The sequence below is a fragment of the Suillus discolor genome (genome assembly GCF_016758755.1).
Source record: "Suillus discolor strain FC423 chromosome Unknown F5147scaffold_4, whole genome shotgun sequence".
NCBI classification, from domain to species: domain Eukaryota; kingdom Fungi; phylum Basidiomycota; class Agaricomycetes; order Boletales; family Suillaceae; genus Suillus; species Suillus discolor.
In genome coordinates, this window is record NW_024541251.1 from 358585 (window position 1) to 377512 (window position 18928).

Genomic DNA, 18928 nt, shown 5'->3' on the forward strand with positions numbered 1-18928 from the left:
CCCATGTTTTCAGCCCACAGTTGGATCTGGGCCCGTTTGGATGGTCCATCTCACTTGGAAGAATCTCAACTTTGGGTGTCTGTGTAACATGGGAAGTATTTACTGAATTATGTGACCGGCACACCACTATTCTTGGGTGCAATGGAGGCCCACCACTCTGCACATATCGCCCAATGGCGTGTCCTGGAAGATGTACCCACGTCCAGCGAGGGGACCCTGATGGCAATGAAGGGCAGGTCAAACGGCGACAAGACTTGCACTGAAGTCATGGTCAGCCCAATGCCTGAGAACAGAGTGAATGACTCACCAGCGTACCCATACATATATTATCCTCCTCCCCACACTCAACCTGACCCTATGGAGCATGAAAGTCCAAGTGCCTCCACCAGTGCAGGTAGTGGTACCACGGGTAGTAAGGCAGCGCTGTTGACTAATGCATCTAAAGGCAAAGAAAGAGAGTTAGCGGTACCGGCACTAGAAGATGACCCACCTAGAATCAAGAAAGTGACCCTGAAATTGGGTAGAACCCCTCCTGAGTTACTGGAGGGCAGGATGGTAAAAAAAGACCTAATGAAAAGTGCAAAGTCAGCCGGCAACACAACAGACAAACCCCCACCTAATGTCATAGTTGAGATTGAACAGCCAAGTCCTGAAGCTGCAAACATCAAGACTCAGACAAGCAGGGACAAACAAAATCATATGACACCTAACAAGGACATCCAGGTGACTGACAACGTCCTTAATTTCCCACTGTGTCTCACAGACATCATCGCCTTGGGTGAGCCATTGATCGATGTACACGAGTCCATGCTAAACCAGTACCATGATGACCAGTTCTTCAGTAGGATCCTTGAGTCACCTGGGTCCTTCAAAAACTTCGAAGTAAGCAACAGTCATATATATCTGAGGAACTCACACAAGAGAATGCTATGTATACTAGACGTATGAGTTGGCGAGTGTTGGATGCACAAAGTCATTATTTCACATATGCACTCTATCTTTGCACATCTAGGACCGTCTAAGACTCTGTCATACCTATGTGAGAACATTTGGTGGAAGTCCTTAGCCCCCAGATGTACAAGTGTTCTGTGAGTCTTGCCCCACACATGTCAAGTATCTAAGCCATCAAATCACCAACCTTATGGGCAACTAGAGACCCTGGATGTCCCTACCAGACCCTGGCAAATGATTGGGATTGACTTTGTAGGTCTATTACCCAAATTGAAGACTCTACAAGGAACCTTCGACATGATCCTCATTGCAATTGACCATCTGACTTCGATGGTCCACCTAGCCGCTACCAAACAGACCTATAGAGTGAAAGATGTCACTGAAGTAATGTTTCACATGGTGTATAAGTTACATGGTATGCCTTCCAACATTATGAGTGACTGTAATACACTCTTCACAAGCACCTTCTGGCAGCACCTGAATCAACTTACTGGCATTGAACTCTGCATGTTCATGTCATTCCACCCTCAGTCTGATGGTGCCACTGAACATGCTAACAGGACCATCACTCAAATGCTTCGATCACTAGTATCCCTGCATCAAAAGACTGGGCTACCTGACTTCCAGCCATCAAATTCACCATTAATTCCACGTGCTCTAGTGCCACAGGATTCCCACCGTTTGTTTTGAACTACGGCAGACTTCTCCCGCCACTGATATGGAACACAAACTCTGAGTACCCCAGTGTTCATGTCTTTCTCCGGAGAATGAAGGATGTGATGATGGCTGTGCATGATGCCGTCATCTCAGCTCGCATCAAAAGTACTACTGTTGCTAACCAGAGGTGAAGAGAGGCCCCATTCATTGTAGAGGACCTTGTGTACTTGTCGACAGCGAACTTATCTCTTCCCAAGGGACATGCCCAGAAGCTCTCACCCAAGTACATAGGCCCATACAGAATCCTCAAGGATTATCACAATAACTCATACTTGCTTGATCTCCCCACAAAACTCAAGCAACACAGTCTTTACCCTGCCTTCCATGCTCATCTGCTACGTCTACATGTGCCTAATAATGATTGATGCTTCCCCAGTCATCAATTATAACAAATCTCAGATATTGGCATGTCTGAAGAATGGTCAGTTGTACGCGTCTCTGACCATCATGGACAAGGGACTGACACCTTGTTTAAAGTGAAGTACACTACCAGAGACCATAACTGGCTCCCTTACCATGCTGTCTCCTGCCTTGAGGCCACTGGCCAGTACCTGGAATCATTGGGCGCCCCTGGAATTAAGCACCTTCCAAAGAAGGTATCTCCCAGTGCAGTTGATATTGTGTTTGCAACCATTGACACTTATGAAGAGGCGTGTAATATAGTTTTTGCTTCAGTTGACTCCCACTCAAGAATTTAGCCGAGTCCAATCGCTCCTCAACTTATTTAAGCCAGGGTGTTGACCCTTCATCTTCAAATCTTCCTGCTGCCCTTCCCCCTTCAATGGTGTCCCATCAAGGCAAACTTCCTCTAGCTGACACTATGAATGTTGACATTCCTGCCCCTGTTAAGACTCGGGACTCCTACCCTCCTCATGTCCGCTCTGGACAAGGACATCTGTTACAAGAACATGGCACGAGTCCCCCGCCAGCAGACAGCCCTCTGCCACCGCACGGCTATAGATGATACCGGAGTCTCACCAGCTCTATGACAATAGATGACGATAGATGATGATAGACGATAAGCGGCAACTGCCGGCTTAGATAAGCGGTCTGGACCGCACATGACATGACATGACGACATAGGTCTAGAAGACCTATTTATGTTATCAAGATAGAAGGCAAGCCTCGTGTTGCCTCATGTACTGATAGAAGGATACCACGTGGATCCTATCTCTGATGGAAGCGTACTGCATGGACGCTATCTACGATAGAAGCCCGCCTCATGGACGCTATCTCTGACTCATGTAGATAAGCAGATTAGAACTCAGCTTCGAGCTGAGCTTAGATACGATAGAGTAGCCTTATATAAGGTCGAAGATTACAAGTAGACGTTCCTTACTTTAATCTTACTAGGTTTACCCTTGAACTCCTTGTCCCGCTAAAGCTACCTGCTCGACATCGACTCGTACCTTCAGTGACGCCTCTCACTGTCTGTAAACCCTGCTATCATCTCAGCGTAACCCCTCGTTAACCACCACGAGCTACGTTCGAGTACGCAACCTTTGCTTGTCTGTAAAGGCCGACGACTCTCAGCACTCGGTACCACTGTTGTGGTTGTCACTGTTAGATTATCCTAGTCGCACACGACCGTTTGTCATAACAACATCGCTCTAGTAGATGTTGTAATTGGTATAGAGGATGAGGAGGTCCTTATCAAAACAAAGCTTGAACTCAGAATGCTGATGCCATGAGCGTGTTTACGAGCTTCTTCAGAGCTGAAGCTGAAGCTAGTAAGCCGCACCTGACGTCAAGTCAGCGCACTTTTGCTGATCATAGGGCTTTTCCCTGAAAAGAAGAATTAATGAGGCCCATGCTTTCAACCAGCAAGTGCAGGCAGAACACAAGTCCAAGTTCTCTCAGTACCACCAGCATTCCCATCACTTAATGTTGGACAATCATCATGTACCCCACTTGTCCAACCATGGTCGTGAGCATTATGGATATCGAGCTGGTCACCGACCCTCTGGAGGATCTGCATCATGTACCTTTAACCCCTTCGCCAATCATGCACCCCCTCCTTCTCAGCCTCAGGCACCTACTATGACAGCAGCTCAGCTTATTGCTGCTGTTGTCAAAGAAGAGGCATGCAACCCTACCATTGTACTGCCTCCTCCCTCAGCCCCAGTCCTTGACCCTGGACCAGATGTCTCTGAGATCATTGACACAGTCAAACATCTCGACCTTGAGAGAGCTGCAAGGGTGTCCAAGATCTCTAACACTGACTTCTTCGGTAAGCTGGTGATCCTTGCCCTGCTCATGTTACACACAATCTTAATCCATATACTGGTAGACACGCTCTCTGCCATGTGAGCCTCCTGAGATTACGGACTCGCATCATCTGAAGAAACAGGTCCCCTGTTGAGTTGACCTGGAGGGCATACGTAACACTCATCAAAAGCTATCATCTAATATCGACGATAGCAACCAATTTTCTCCTAGTTACCTTTCTCCTGACTCATCTTATTTTTCCTTCCATTGTATTCCTTAGTATTCCGAGCTCTACAGTATCTAAGACCTTAGTTCATGTACTAGTAGAGCAGTTGATCTTTTACCCCCTCTGAATACAATTTAGTTCAGACAGTCATTACATCTGAAACCTAAGTTTATTCAAACAACTATCGACTCTCTCATGTGACACTTTCTAAGTGCAACAGATATAGTACCAATTACCCTGCCTATCAGAAGCCTAATCCTACAAGAGAAAGTGCCTATTGAGCCGATCAAGAACCTATCATAGTCCAATCCTATACATGACCTTCCTACATATCTGAGACTTACCTACTAGACTAACCAGCCTACATAAGCTACATAGGCTCGCATAGGCACTGTGCTTTTTCCTGATGAAGATTGAGTAGTGATGTTCTGGCCTGGCTTGGGCTCAAAGCCCCGGCTTAGGCTCGACCTGGGGGGGGCTTAGGCTCACCAGATTTCAAGCCTGAGCCGTGAGCCCAAGCTGGCCCAAAGCCAGGGCTTAGGCCCATGCAAGCCGCAGCCCAAATCTATGTCCAAGCTCCACCATGCTGTTCCCAGCACCACGAACACCATGTGCAAACTCACAGCACACATCAGCAACTGCTGACATGGCTCAGACAAATATGGACGATGAATGAGAGCAGGAGAAAGGAAGAAGACAAGGAGGAGAATGAGAATGAGAGAGAGGAGATGGACAATCGGTAGCACTCAAGTGCTTTGATTCTTCACGCCCGGAAGAGTAAGTGCTGAATACTGTAACTCAGATACCTGAAGTGCAGCGTCGAGGAGGCATAGGTACTTGCACTCACCGTATGTGAGTCAAAGAGGGATGTGTTTTGAGCGGTCGACGAACCACTCGCCAACTTTGGATCCAATTGTAGGTTGGGCACCTAGTAACTGGGTAGAGACGGGCACCTTGAATGCTTCAATTGATATATGGTCGAGTTTTTCATCAGAGTCATCCATCTCAACATCATTTTCTTGCTGAGTACAGAAGTAAGTATCAGATCCACCATGGTCAAGCCAAGAAATTCATACCTTTTTCCTTGAGTCATGGGTGTTCAACTGCTTTGTGGTTCATTCTGAGGATGTTTTCTAGGGTGAAATTGCCACTTGTGGATCCATCTGGTTGTAAGGTAGGTTCCATAGAGGCTGAGAATGTGTTCACTTCTAGTGATATGACATCTATCTGTTCAAGTTTTGCATGAGAAATGGTGAGGAGTCACGACTAATCAGAAAACACAGAAAGACTGTTGTATGAAAAACTCACTGAAAGGAAAGTCACAGACCACAGACCAACAAAAATTCTGTAATGCATCAACCTTGAAATGTCTCGAGGGCCAGGCAGACAATGATCTTGTGTTCCATTCAAGATTAACAGATCTCTTTCAGTTGCCATTTCGAGTGTATGTAGTTGAAGTTGAGAGGAATCATGTCATAGTAAGAGTCAGTAATGAGAACATGCCAAACACATACTTGTGGGGCGTGACCACTGACATAACAAGGTGTCATATACTCTATGTACCAAAGCCACGGCTTGGGCCACTGGCTTAGGCTTTTTTAAATCCAAGCCCAGGCCTAAGCCCTGCTCAGGCTGTTACGCACTCAAATAGATCTGTTATGTGGAGCCCTAAGAGGGGCGTCGTCTGCTAATGTTCGTGACATAACCGGAAGGATCCAGTATAGCAAGTGAGACTGGTGACAACGAGTTGGCAGTGATCACAGTACGCGCGTGTCACGTGACTTCTAAGACAGATGTCTATGAAGTTGCTCAAAGTAAGGACAGTCTTGTCCGAACGATGAGGTCAATCGAGGTAGACTTAGTTGCGATGAGCAACTAAGAAAAGATACTAGAGACTGAAGCCAAAGGGGCATTCAGAGAGAAGTATGTTCCAGGGAAGATTGAGTAGATTCAAGTTAGAGAATCTAGTACAGGGTGACCGACTACTTATACTAAGTGGAGAGGGTTAAGGGCAAGGCTACCGCACAGTAGGAAAGGGTGAAGGGGAAATGAGAATGGTATAGGTGCATTGGCAACAGAGCCGGATTAGTGGTGGAATGGTCGAATGCAGAATGAGACTGAGAAACGTTGGAACAGACCAACGGTACGAATACAACGTGCAGGAATCCGCAGTCAGAAGGGAACAGAAAGGGAAAGCCACATTGGTGGCATGAGTCAGACCGAGTCATAGGTGCAGGACCACATTGGTGGTCGAATCAAAGTAGGAACGTGCATGCACGTGCATAGAGGCAGGCGATGCGAGGGACGGGAATGGTCCCGAGGATCCGGTCAATGGAAAGTCAGTAAAGGAGGACGAGCCAGTAGATGGTGAGGGCGAGGATGAAGGGAAAATGATAGGGGGGCCACGTGACTGATGTTACTTGTAACACAGGCCATGACTTAGGCCTGGGCTGGGCCCAGCCTATTTGGGCCTGGCTTGGGCCAGCCCAGGGCTTCAAGCTGGGCCTTGCACATCACTGAAATTCCCCAACTCGGATAAGGGTTGACAAGGGCTGACCAGGACATGCAAGGTCGCAAAAGGTGCACCAGGCATATCAGCGCGCAGAAGGTGGGGGAAACAACATATAAGATCTGGTTGAGAAACTCAATTGTAGGTGAGATGACGAAGGTTGGGCAAGTAACTTGTACCTTAGCATGGATTTTGAGCTTAGAAGCATTGATATGCCAATATTACTTATATGTTCTGATCTGGTGATGAATTCTGATAAGACCATTTCATTACGGTATTGTAATACATGGTATGAGCAGACAGTAAAAGTACATCTAAGAGTAGAACATGCAGCAAAGCTTCGCTAAGAGCGGACATGCGCCAAAGCTTCTGAAGGAGACAGTGACAACAAGAAACATGCGATGATTGGACGTTGGACAGCAGCTTGAGTGCGAATTGTGAATGAGAGGTGGGACAATGACAAGAGCAAAACATGCGATGAGTGCACAGCAGCTTGAAGACCCATCCTGAGTGAGAAAAATCAGTGTTGATGATGAGACAATGGACAATCATTACAGATCATCCTCCTCTTCTTTGGTGCGCTAGTGGATTTAGTGGTCTTTCCACTGGCCTTGGGTTGAGCTTTTTGGGGCGATTTTTGAACTGGAGTTTCAACTTCCTCTGCTTCGGATTCCGTAAGTGGGCTTTCTGGTTGGGTCAACTTCTGTTTCTTGCAGGGAAGTGGTGTGGATGCCTCGGATGGTGCTGTGTGAATGGGATGCAACTTTGAAGTGGAGGGAGCAGCTGCAGGTGAGCATGGGGCTTGCACCTGGCTAGCCACAGGCTGATGTGGCTTTGAAACCAGGGGAGAAGGTGAAGAGGAATGCAGAGTAGAAGAAGATGAGGCTGATGGGCCTGGGTCCTTGTGAGTATGCAGCCGTGGAGGAAGCACCTCCGAGTCAATACTTGATGGAGCAGGCGGTGGTGCAGCAGGTTTTACTGTGCTTGCAAGTTTTGCAGACCGAAGAGCAAACTGTTTGCGCATCAATGCAACATTGTCTTCATCTTCATCCAAGTCTCCAGCATCTGAGGTTGCAGAGGTCAAGAGGGCGGCAGCACGTCCAGCCTTGTCTTTGAATAATTTTCTTAAAGAAAAGTGATCAGCAAATGTACTACAAAAATATTTAGACATACAGGTTGTAGTGTTGTAGGGTTGCTGTTGCCCATGCTTTGTCTGGCAGATTGCGAATGATGTCGATGATCCTGTAATAAAACTTTCGATACGAGAATTTACTGTCCTCTGTGGTCCATTTGTCACAAGAAGTGATTGCCGAGCATGCCTATTGTGGAAGACAAATAAATCAGCGAGTCATGCACTACATAATGACTCGCCTGGACAGCTGCATAAGCAATATTTTCAGCTTCTACTATCATCATTCTGTGGATTACAGCATTGCAAGAATTGGAGATGTGGAAGTTGTCTCCAGCGAGTGCAGACGAGGGACTGGTAAGTACATGTTTCATAACCTTGAGCAAGGTGAGTAGTCTGTCGTTGAGAGATCAACACATGGAAACTCACACGTTCAACTAGAAATCCTTCGAAAAGGCCATCCTGTACATTCGTCAGGTCAAAGGCCTCCCCAGCCACTCCAGTGGCTCCGGCCTTGTACAACAGTGCAGGCCAAGCTCGCGCATCCATGTTGATGGTTCCAGCCTCAAGTTTAGCTTTAGTGCTGGTTAGGTGATATTAGTATTTGAACATGCAATGAAAAAAGTACATATGCTGAGGGGTCCTCCTGATATTCAGAAAGGAATTTGATATGACACAACATGCATGCCAGTTGTGGGTGGTTGAGACCCATCTTCACATGTGATTCCATGCTTTCGGGGAAAATGGAAGGCTCCAGACCCTTGCCATCGAAGGTAGCATATCATGTGATGCTCCTTTTCAAGTGAGCCACATCTTTGGATCACACCTGTCCAATCAAATATTGCATCTGCACAGTCATTAGTTAACTAAAAGGTGCATATATGCACACATACATCGTCAAGAATCTCCTGTAGCTCAGCAGACTTCTTTTGATCACCTTTCATGAATTCTTGGAGATAAGGTGCACCAGCAATAGTCTTCTTGTAGGTTCGGAGGATCTGGTCCTGTGTGTCCTTCGATCTAGTAGCCATTAGTCATACAACTGTGAAGCACAACAAAGATTACTTACATGTTAGACAGAAGAGTGTTGTACATGTCATCCACATCAGAGTCATCATCAGATTGAGCATGTGCATCCTCAATTAGAGGTGCGATGCGGAAGACATCCTTGAGAATGCAGAACATGTTGATCCCTCGAGGGATCCATCGAGCAAAGTTCAGACATTGATCGTGTGGTGTCATAGCACCCCTACATGCATCATTAGAATAATATCTACGAGTGTTGAGAATGCTTACTTTTCCTCCTTTCAATGGCTAAAATAAAATATAAAGTCAATATATGCATGTATATATGCCAGAAACTCATGATTGTGGGCATTTAGACGACTTAGCTTTCAGATGCTGCTTCATTTTGACTTTCTCCTCTTCCTCATCAGAAGGTTTGTGCTTCCGTTTACTGAGTTTTGATGAGGGTGAATCGGACTTGTGCTTGCATTTCCCGAGTTTCACGGGCTCTGGAGAAGATTTGAATGAGGTTTCAGATGTGCTACGCACATATGAATCTGATGTTTCAGGGAGGACAGACGAGCTCAAAGATGTGCCAGCATGACGATGCGCTGACATGATGGTGGTATGAATTAAGGGTTAGGACATCGGACTGATATGGTATCAAGTTCCAAATGTTTGGTTATGTGGACGTGATATTAGGTCACATGATTATATGCGCAACAAGAAATACAAACTTAATTCTACAATTACAATTTGAGTGCGTGCAAGTGCATGACAACAAAAACATGACTGCAAGTAGAGACAATGTCCATGGGAGGTAATATAACAACAATGCGCAAAGCAATAACAATAGGATGCGAGAAATGAAGCCTGAAGGCGGGATTCATTTTCACTTTAATGCTTCTACAGCAGCGGGTAGCGTCATGAATGTGTCAACATGTTTGAGTGGTTCTTTGGTGGTTATGTTTCTGAAGCCACAATGAGGGGGCCACATATAATCATTGTCCCGCTCAAACTTCTCCCATAAGGTGACAATTGAAGGAGCATCCTTAAATCTGCCATGTAGTTGCACAGGTTGCACACTGACACATTGCGGTGCATCCCTGTAGTCGGGGTCAATGCAATAATCAAGATATACAAGAAAACATGTACTTTGAGGTGGCCTCACAGACCATGGTAACATCTGGGTCTTCCTTGATGGCTGGTGGTGTGTTGACTTTCCCCATTCCCCCTGCCTCATCTGCGCTATCGTCATCTTCAGTTGAGCGAAAATTTGACGCGTTCTTCAAGCATAAAATGAGCTTCTATAATGTAGATATCGGTTTTTGAGAGTAATTCAGACATTAAAAAGATTACTTACCAATGGTCCTGGATGCTCGTGTGTGAAGTTGATTGTGTAAGTGGGCCATCCGGCCAGAAGATTATTGATCTCCATTACGACCACGTTGTCGTGGAAGAAGGAGGTTCTGTCGGCCAAGTCGAGAGGTTCTGCAGTGGTAATAACAATAGGCATTAGAATGAATATTCAGTAATGGTGGTGACGCCTTGAAGGTGCGTATCCCTAACCCTACCCTAGTCACAATGTGCTCACTGACATTGTAGCCATGTTATGCCACAGCACAAAACTTGCACAGTCGCCTCCTGTGTCATCAACCACACGCTCTCCTGATATGCTCTCCCCGTTGCATATGATGTCAAGCAGCGTAGCCCCACACTCGTTCTCACAGCCGGCATTGGCGTCATCATTGCATGTTGTCCCACAGCATTTTGCCTCCTGCATTTATGGGGGAGCATACGCACCAGTCATCGACGAACTCTGCACGACATCAGACATTCTCACCTGCCCTCGCATCTTCACCTGCCCTCACATCTTCTTCTCACCTGCCCTTGCATTCTCACCCAACCTCACGTTCACCCGCCCTCACATTGTCAACCTGCGCTCGCATCTTTACCCCCCCTTTGCGCATGGTCACCATCAGCATCATCGAGGATATCTCACGTGCACCTGGTGATCAGAGGGCCCAGTACACAGGCACGTTCATGAACCTTTTACTCAAGAACCTGCAGAGTGTTACAGTAACATGGCACGAGTCCCCCGCCAGCAGAGAGCCCTCTGCCATCCGCACGGCTATAGACGACACCGGAGCCTCACCAGCTCTATAGACGATAACAGAGCATCATTGGCTCTATGACGATAGATGATGACAGATGACGATAGACGATAAGCGGCAACTGCCGGCTTAGATAAGCGGTCTGGACCGCACGTGACATGATATGACGACATAGGTCTAGAAGACCTATTAATGATATCAAGATAGAAGGCAAGCCTCGTGTTGCCTCGTGTACTGATAGAAGGATACCACGTGGATCCTATCTCTGATGGAAGCGTACCGCATGGACGCTATCTACGATAGAAGCCCGCCTCATGGACGCTATCTCTGACTCATGTAGATAAGCAGATTAGAACCCAGCTTTAGGCTGAGCTTAGATACGAAGAGTAGCCTTATATAAGGTCGAAGATTAACAGTAGATGTTCCTTACTTTAATCTTACTAGGTTTACCCTTGAACTCCTTGTCCCGCTAAAGCTACCTGCTCGACATCGACTCGTACCTTCAGTGACGCCTCTCACTGTCTGTAAACCCTGCTATCATCTCAGCGTAACCCCTCGTTAACCACCATGAGCTACGTTCGAGTACGCAACCTTTGCTTGTCTGTAAAGGCCGACGACTCTCAGCACTCGGTACCACTGTCGTGGTTGTTGCTGTGAGATTATCCTAGTCGCACACGACCGTTTGTCGTAACACAGAGCAACGTTCTTAACTGCAATGTCAAGATACCACTGATACTATTGTGCTTGCTATTGGACCTGCTTTTGATCCTTATTTGAATATGATTATGGATGGTAATGATGCAATCTTCTAGTTGTATCTTGCCCCTCTGCACTGATCTACATCTCTATTATTTCTATGACATGCACATTTGTAGTAGACACAACTAAATCAAATCATTGTTTTCAACTACAGTGCACCATATCCTGCCTGAGCAAGGACATCATCATCTAGCTCCTTGTCTGAGTCTGGAATGACTCTATTTGGATCTTCCTCGTCATCCTCCTCGTCGTCATCTGTGTCCCTGTCATCCTCATCTTTGTCAAACTCAACAAGCTCCTCTTCTAGATCTCTGTCATATCCCATGTTCCAGACCCGGACCAATCACACACATCATTTCCGGACTTCCAGATCCGGCCGACTTCTATCTATCATCCAGATCCGACCCACATCTATCTTCCATGCCTAATCCCTTTGTATGTTCCTTCTCCAGTTAGACTATACTCATTTTCCTTACCTCGTTTTATTTCTGCCTTTATTTTCCTATGTCTTCATCTCCGTCTTCATTTACTATTTTCCGATAGACTAGTGTTTGACTTTTCTATATGCTCCGTCCACAGCCTCACATAGCTTCGGACTGCACAGACTAACTCTCCATTAAGTCCTCAGTAGTATATAAACCCTGTAGAATCTTTGTACTTCCTCAGTTCGAATATTATCTTAGACTCTGCTCATTCCCTCCTCCGTCTGACTTGAGTTTCTCCTCTCGTCGTCCTCCGCTAGTCTTAGGATCGATTCCTATAGACTTCTCACCTCCGCCTCTACCTCTGGTAGTCCTCCGCTGTTTCCTTTCTAGTTTGGACATCGTCCGGATTAGTCTTATCCTTCATTCCTGAATGTCTGCCAGAATTCCCACGCATCGGACATCAGACTCTGGACTCATCCAACAACCTTCGGACATCGTCCAACAGCCCTTGGAAGTTAGGGGCACGAACTCGGGTAAGGGGCACAGCGCACGAGCTGAAGCCAAGCCCTTCGGATCCGACCCTTGAGCACGTTCTTAACAGTATATTCGAACTCACACCTTACCGAGTATACTTACAACTAAATTCATGGCACCAACAACCACTCAGACCAACCTACGTGCAGCGGGCTTAGTAACTGCCCGACGCGGCTCTACTCCCATAGTCGATGCATTCACTAGCTTCTCACAGCGTCGCACTAGCGTGCAGGGCGCTGCATCCAGCATCTCTCAACTCATGAATCATCCGCACCCAGAAACCCCAACTCGCACACCGGCCGGATTCCTCCCAGAAAACAAAGATACTCCAGGCAGAGATCCGCCGGATGACGGGGGAGGTGACCCGGATGATGAACCTCCAGAAGACCCGACTGACGATGAAAATGAAGGTCTCGGTCCACAAGACCTGGTCTTCCTCCGCCTTTCTCAGGCAATCAATAACCTGGCGCATAACAACCGCCGATCCACTGTCCCTGACGACTCTAAAATCAAAGTCTGAGAATTGGACACCTTCGATGGCACTGAGCCCCGGAAGCTCTGGGCGTTCTTTGTCCAATGTGAGCTTAACTTCCAAGCTAAGCCGAAGTCTTTCCGCACTGGCCGTGCTAAGGTCAACTTCGTGCAATCATACCTCAAGGGCATGGCCCTTGAATGGTTTGAGCCGGACCTCCTTTTGGATGATCTCGCGGATCGTCCGGAATGGATGGATGACTACTCTGAGTTCATGTTAGAACTCCAAACTAACTTCGGACCTCATGACCCGGTCAGAGATGTGGAAATGCAGCTGGAACAGCTCTATATGTGCGACGGACAGTGCATCAACAAGTATGTTGTAGAGTTCCAACAGCTAGCTTCCCAAGTCCAAGGTTGGGGCGATGGAGCTTTGCGCTGTCAATTCTACAATGGACTTCCAGCTCGCATCACAGACAAAATCAGTTGTCAAGGAAAACCCACCACTCTGTCCCAATACAAAACCCTCACCCAGACTATCGACGCCCGATACTGGGAACGCAAGGGAGAAGTCTCCCACGAAACCAAACCCTCTGCATCCGCCCCTCCTACTAAGCAATCAGCCCCAACCTCCGACCGGAAAGAGTATTCCGGTGGATGGTCTGGAAACGCCTCAGCTTCCTCCTCCACCAAACTTCCGGACTTGACGTCCAAGCTCGGAAAAGATGGTAAACTCACCTCCGAGGAGTGCCAGAGGCGCATGGAAAAGAAGCTCTGCCTCTTCTGCAGCGGACCCGGTCATACTGCCTGGGACTGCCTAAAATCCACTTCCCATGCGGCCAAAGGTCGTGCTAGCACGGTGACTCTGGAAGCCAAACCGGAGGTCTCAGAAGAGACAAAAAATTAGTCCGCAACCCTCCTGACTCCGTGCGGTGTCATGCATGGTATGTGATTCATACCATGTCAGATATATATATAGAGTGATAAGGAAGGTATGAGAGACTGTCTAGCCCTCTGTCACTAAGCTACCTCTCTGTTTTTCCTTTGATTCATTGTCTTATATTTTATTTCTCACTTTTCAGACTTGTTTTATCTTGTATTTTTATGAACATGTGACCTTCTGTTTATTTCTCATTGTTTATTTTTATTTGGCTTCTTTCAGCCACCAGATTTCATTCGTCAGCACATCATGTGACTGGGGAATAATCTGGTTTGTAACATTATTTAAGCTGACTCAACATGATCAGTCATGGTTGGTCATGCTTTGTAAGTTCTTTGTAAGACACTGAACTTTGTTTGTAATGTACTTAGTAAGAAGGATGATTCAGCTCACCCAAAGGCTTGGTTTGTCAGCTTCTGCATGACCAATCCCTGAGAAGAGTCAGCACCTTTCTGTCATGCTTTGTAATTTCTTTGTAAGATTACACAGTATTTATAATGTATATTAGTAAAAGCTGATTCATCACCTGGTTTGTAAGCCACATTCTTACCAATCCATCTGACAGAATCATGCTTAGTAAGGGGATTCCAAAAGGTATAAAAGGACCCCATTTTCACCCATGAAATATAACTTCCCATTTTTCATTCTTCTCTCAAACCGTGTGAGAGCACTTAAGAATAAAAGTGCAGGCAAGGCGCCTTGAAGTAAGACTAAGACACATTGTTATTATATTCTGAAGTTGTATACTACCTTACAGGGGTTGACTATATAACTTTCATTATCATTATTCTACTCTAGGTTATATACTACCTTACAGGGGTTGACTATATAACCATCAAACAGCTCTCATTCTAAAGCTTTACGTGTACACATAAGACTCTCTCTTTCAACGGAAAGTGAGACACAAATCTAAGGACGACAAAGTTGAAACAGACTTTCATAGGTTGAAACACGATCTACTAGGGTGAAACAAACCTAACGAACTATTTATCCAGAACACAGAACATTCCACGACACTTCATATATAAAAGACTACACAAGAAGAGGACAACAAACTAAATCCTCCCAAGAACTCACCACGATACCTCCCATGAAGTAGAAAAGTTGGAGACCGTGGACTTAAGGACTGGCAAGAAGTCTTCACTGTGTATAATTGTGTTGTCATTATCCACAACTTTCATATAAGACCCTTAATGTAACGGGCACTCAACGAGCAGAGGAAACAGATGATGTTACAGGGATCTGTAACACCTACTAGAGCCCCAGCTCTCCCTACGCCTGCCCCCGCTCTACTAGACTCCCCGCGCGGCGGTGCGCCGCCTGCGCCTAGAACAACAGCGGTCTGGACCGCTATGACTCCGCCTCATGGCGCTATGACCCCGCCTGATGCTATGACCCCGCCCTTGGCCTAGACGGCCTTGTACCTGGTCCATGGAGGCTATACGCCTCATGGTCACCCTAGATCAGCGCATGTATACAGCATGTCACTTCATGAAGATCCGGAGCGCCCTTGGCGCTTCCTGTACCTATGCGCAGCTGCCCTTGGCGCCGCATGTATGATCAGAGGTTAAGCCTCATGTACTTTATCTAACCTCATGTCTGGTTATCTTAGATCACAGATATACTATAGATTACAGACTGAGCTTGAACACTTAGATACACTATGTATAAGTACATACATTGTTGTAGATTATACTTCACTTTAATCTACTAGGTTCTACCAAGAACTTGCTCATCTAAGCCAACTAGCTTCCTTGTGTGAGACCGCACTTCAAAGTCGCTCCCATACGACTTTGCACGTATCCGCTAGCCCTGCATCTCGACGAGCGCCGTCTTACCGAGATCGCCGGAGGAATCCTTGACGTTCCGTCAAGGCCAGACCACGCTCAGCTTCAGTAGACTCACTCGAGTCGTCGCTGAGAAGACCTATCCTAGTTCGCACACGCCGACCTACAGTCGACGTAACAGATGAGGTGTGAGAGTAGAGAGAGGCCAGGAACTGGCATTGATTTGACAAAGAGAACGGTACAAAGCTCCGAGCACATATAAGTATCTAGAATGTGATAATGTAAGGTGAAACATATGACTGAGACCAGGTATAGTAAACACGTCAGAGAAATAGTAAGTCCGTAAATATCCGAACGAGCTGTTTCGCATGGAACGGAGTACATCGGCGCAACGCTGGTATCGTAAAGTGACTGTGAGTTAGGTAGAATGGCCATGGAATATGTAGAGTGACCATGACCGTGACATCATCCCCCTTCTAGAGCAAGTGAGGATGAGCCTACAAGTCGAGCCTTTCGGCAGGACGCGAGACACGACCCCCACAGGTCGTAGTCTGCATTGGGGGCATGTACTCAGATCTTAACCTCTGACATACGGCAACAGGCGACGGAGGACGGGCAGCAGCGGGAGGAACGGCAGCGAGGGCAGGTGCGGGAGGCTCAGGAGGCGCGGCAGGTGCAGTGGGCAATGAAATCTGTGCAGACAAAGAGGAAGGATCATCAGTAGCGAGGAAAGAATTATGATAGTTTTTGTTCATATCAAATATATGAGGGCACGGGAGCGCGGATTACGGCGATGGAAACGCTCGATTAGTTCGTTGAACGATGTGGGAATATCAGAGAGAGGGAGCCAAGAGTTGTCTGACTCGGGCAGAGATTTCCACCATACGAGATATTTGTAGCGGTGTCCAATCTTGCAACAATCAAGGATTGTTTTGATATTGTTGGCAGGATCATCGGCGAGGTCGAAAGGGAGTGGTGCTGAATGAGTATGGAAATCAGAGGGGTCGATGTAAGGTTCAAGGAGGGAGACATTAAAGATGGGATGGAGATGAGACAAATAGGAAGGGAGTTGGAGCAGGTAAGCGGAAGAGCCAATTTTATGAATGATGGGGTATGGTCCAAGTCGACGATGGTCAAGCTTCAGGGAAGGGCATGTGGTTCTGACATTGCGGAGCAGCAGCCAGACCAGCTGGTCCGGTTTGAACTCTGGCGCAGGCAACACTTTCCAGTTGTAGTGCTTGGCCTGGGCATCTTGGGCAAGCTGCAACTCAGTACGCAGCTCTTTGTGTATCACATCAAGTCGTGCAGCGAGGTTAGCTGCTGCGGGAACGGATGAACGTTCAGTGACCTGCAGTTCAAAGGTGGGGTGGTAAGCATAGTTAGCAAAGAATGGTGTTTGACGAGTGGAAGAGTTCTCGAGATTGTTGAACACAAACTTGGCGAGAGGGAGGTAATCCACCCAATTGTCTTGTTGATATGAACAGTAGGTGTGGAGATAGGTCTCCAGCGTCTGATTCGTGCGCTCTGTCAGACTGTCGGTTTGTGGGTGATAAGCTGTCGATGTGCGAGTGTCAATTTTCAACAATAATGTAAGTTTGGACCAAAACTTGGAGATAAAAATGGAACCACAGTCAGAGACGATAGAGTCTGGGAGTCCGTGCAACCGAAAGATTTGGTCCAGAAACAACCAGGCTAATTCAGGAGCCGTTAGCATCTCCTTGCATGGGACAAAGTGTGCATATCATGTGAGATGGTCACACACGACCCAAATTGAATCATAGCCATGAGATGCCGGGAGCTTGACGATGAAGTCCATGGATATGGCTTTCCATGGACGGGAGGGGATGTCGAGGGGTTGCAGCAAGCCATACAGCTTGTGGCGAGGGGTTTTGATGCGAGCACAGGTGTCGCAGGCTTCCACATAGTGTCGGACATACATTTGCATGCCGGGCCATGAATAGTCCCTGGATACAAGTCCGAACGTGCGATTATGTCCTGGGTGACCTGCAATGACCGCATCATGGTGGGAGAAGAGAGTATCAGCGCGTAATGGGAGAGGGACGAAAAGTTTTCCTTTATGGAACACTAGGCCACCATTGGAGGTGAAGTCTGCATTGCCGCGCAAGAGTGCTTCACACCACTCGGCGTCCTCTCGAAGTGCTGTCTTGAAACGTTTGAGGAGGGCCAAGTTGTCGATGGAGAGAGTTGTGGTAGCATTGAGGATGGTTGGGGACAGAGACTCTGTGTGTTTTGGTGTTAGTATGACGCGGTTCTGACCCAATAGGGTCTCATCCCCCTTCTGCGGAAGGAAATCAGGACGACGAGAGGGGGCGTCAGCAATATTGCTTCTGCCAGGAGCCCAGGTCAAAGAAAAGTTAAAATCAGAAAGAAACATCGCCCAACACGCCTGGTGGCGGTTGAGGACACGAGAAGACATGAAATACTCGAGGTTTTTGTGATCAGAAATAACAGAAATGGGGAATGGCAAACCGAGTAACCATGCTCTCATATCATGGAAGGTGTCCATGACGGCGAGTAACTCTTTGTTGTGCACCTCATAATTGATTTCCACAGGAGAAAGCTTCCGCGAGTAGAACACGACTGGATGAAGGAAGCCTTCATGATCAGGCTGCTGAAACACACCCGAAATGGCGAAGTCTGAGGCATCCATGGCCACAGTGCACGGTCTCTGGGGGTCGAAGTGCTGCAAGATTGGGGATAGTATGAAAGCTTGCTTGAGTGCGTCGAAAGCACAGCATGTGGCACCTGAAAAGTCGAACGGAGTGTTCTTTTTTGTTAAATTAGTCAGTGGTTGAGTGACACATGAGTAACCATCAATAAAACGTCTATAAAAATTTGCAAACCCAAGAAACAATTGAACCTCTTTCACAGAAGCTGGTACAGGCCATGAAACGATGGTGTCCAGCTTCTTAGGGTTCATCTTGATGCCGTCGGCACCAATGACGTAGCCCAGGTACTCGACTTCTGACTTATCCCACTCGCACTTCGTGGGGTTAGCGCACAGGCGAGCATCACAAAGTCGGTTGAGTACGAGTCGGACATGCTTGTCGTGTTCATCCTGGGAACGGGAAAAGATTAGAATGTCGTCCAAGTAGATGACGCAAACAATGTCGAGTAGGTCGTGTAGGGTAT

The 18928-nt window shown here is 47.1% G+C and overlaps 4 protein-coding genes across 4 annotated transcripts; 2 read left to right on the forward strand and 2 right to left on the reverse strand.

Annotated features, from left to right (window-relative positions):
- Nucleotides 1-3552: 3552 nt before the first annotated feature.
- Nucleotides 3553-3978, forward strand: F5147DRAFT_768032 (uncharacterized protein; the record flags this gene model as incomplete). Its single annotated transcript, XM_041440928.1, has 2 exons — nucleotides 3553-3898; nucleotides 3959-3978. 2 exons carry the CDS (start codon nucleotides 3553-3555, stop codon nucleotides 3976-3978), a joined length of 366 nt encoding a protein of 121 aa, XP_041298407.1.
- A 3153-nt stretch (nucleotides 3979-7131) lies between these two features.
- F5147DRAFT_806552 (uncharacterized protein) lies at nucleotides 7132-9363 on the reverse strand (the record flags this gene model as incomplete). The annotated part of the gene is made up of 9 exons (XM_041443370.1): nucleotides 7132-7735; nucleotides 7785-7930; nucleotides 7989-8117; nucleotides 8170-8323; nucleotides 8565-8587; nucleotides 8634-8760; nucleotides 8810-8989; nucleotides 9037-9044; nucleotides 9157-9363. The coding sequence occupies 9 exons, from the start codon at nucleotides 9361-9363 to the stop codon at nucleotides 7132-7134; spliced, it is 1578 nt and encodes a 525-aa protein (XP_041298408.1).
- A 274-nt stretch (nucleotides 9364-9637) lies between these two features.
- Nucleotides 9638-10491, reverse strand: F5147DRAFT_648330 (uncharacterized protein; the record flags this gene model as incomplete). Its single annotated transcript, XM_041433276.1, has 4 exons — nucleotides 9638-9851; nucleotides 9901-10052; nucleotides 10109-10214; nucleotides 10340-10491. The coding sequence occupies 4 exons, from the start codon at nucleotides 10489-10491 to the stop codon at nucleotides 9638-9640; spliced, it is 624 nt and encodes a 207-aa protein (XP_041298409.1).
- A 6-nt stretch (nucleotides 10492-10497) lies between these two features.
- On the forward strand, nucleotides 10498-10911 carry F5147DRAFT_768035 (uncharacterized protein; the record flags this gene model as incomplete). The annotated part of the gene is made up of 1 exon (XM_041440929.1): nucleotides 10498-10911. One exon carries the CDS (start codon nucleotides 10498-10500, stop codon nucleotides 10909-10911), a length of 414 nt encoding a protein of 137 aa, XP_041298410.1.
- Nucleotides 10912-18928: the final 8017 nt, after the last annotated feature.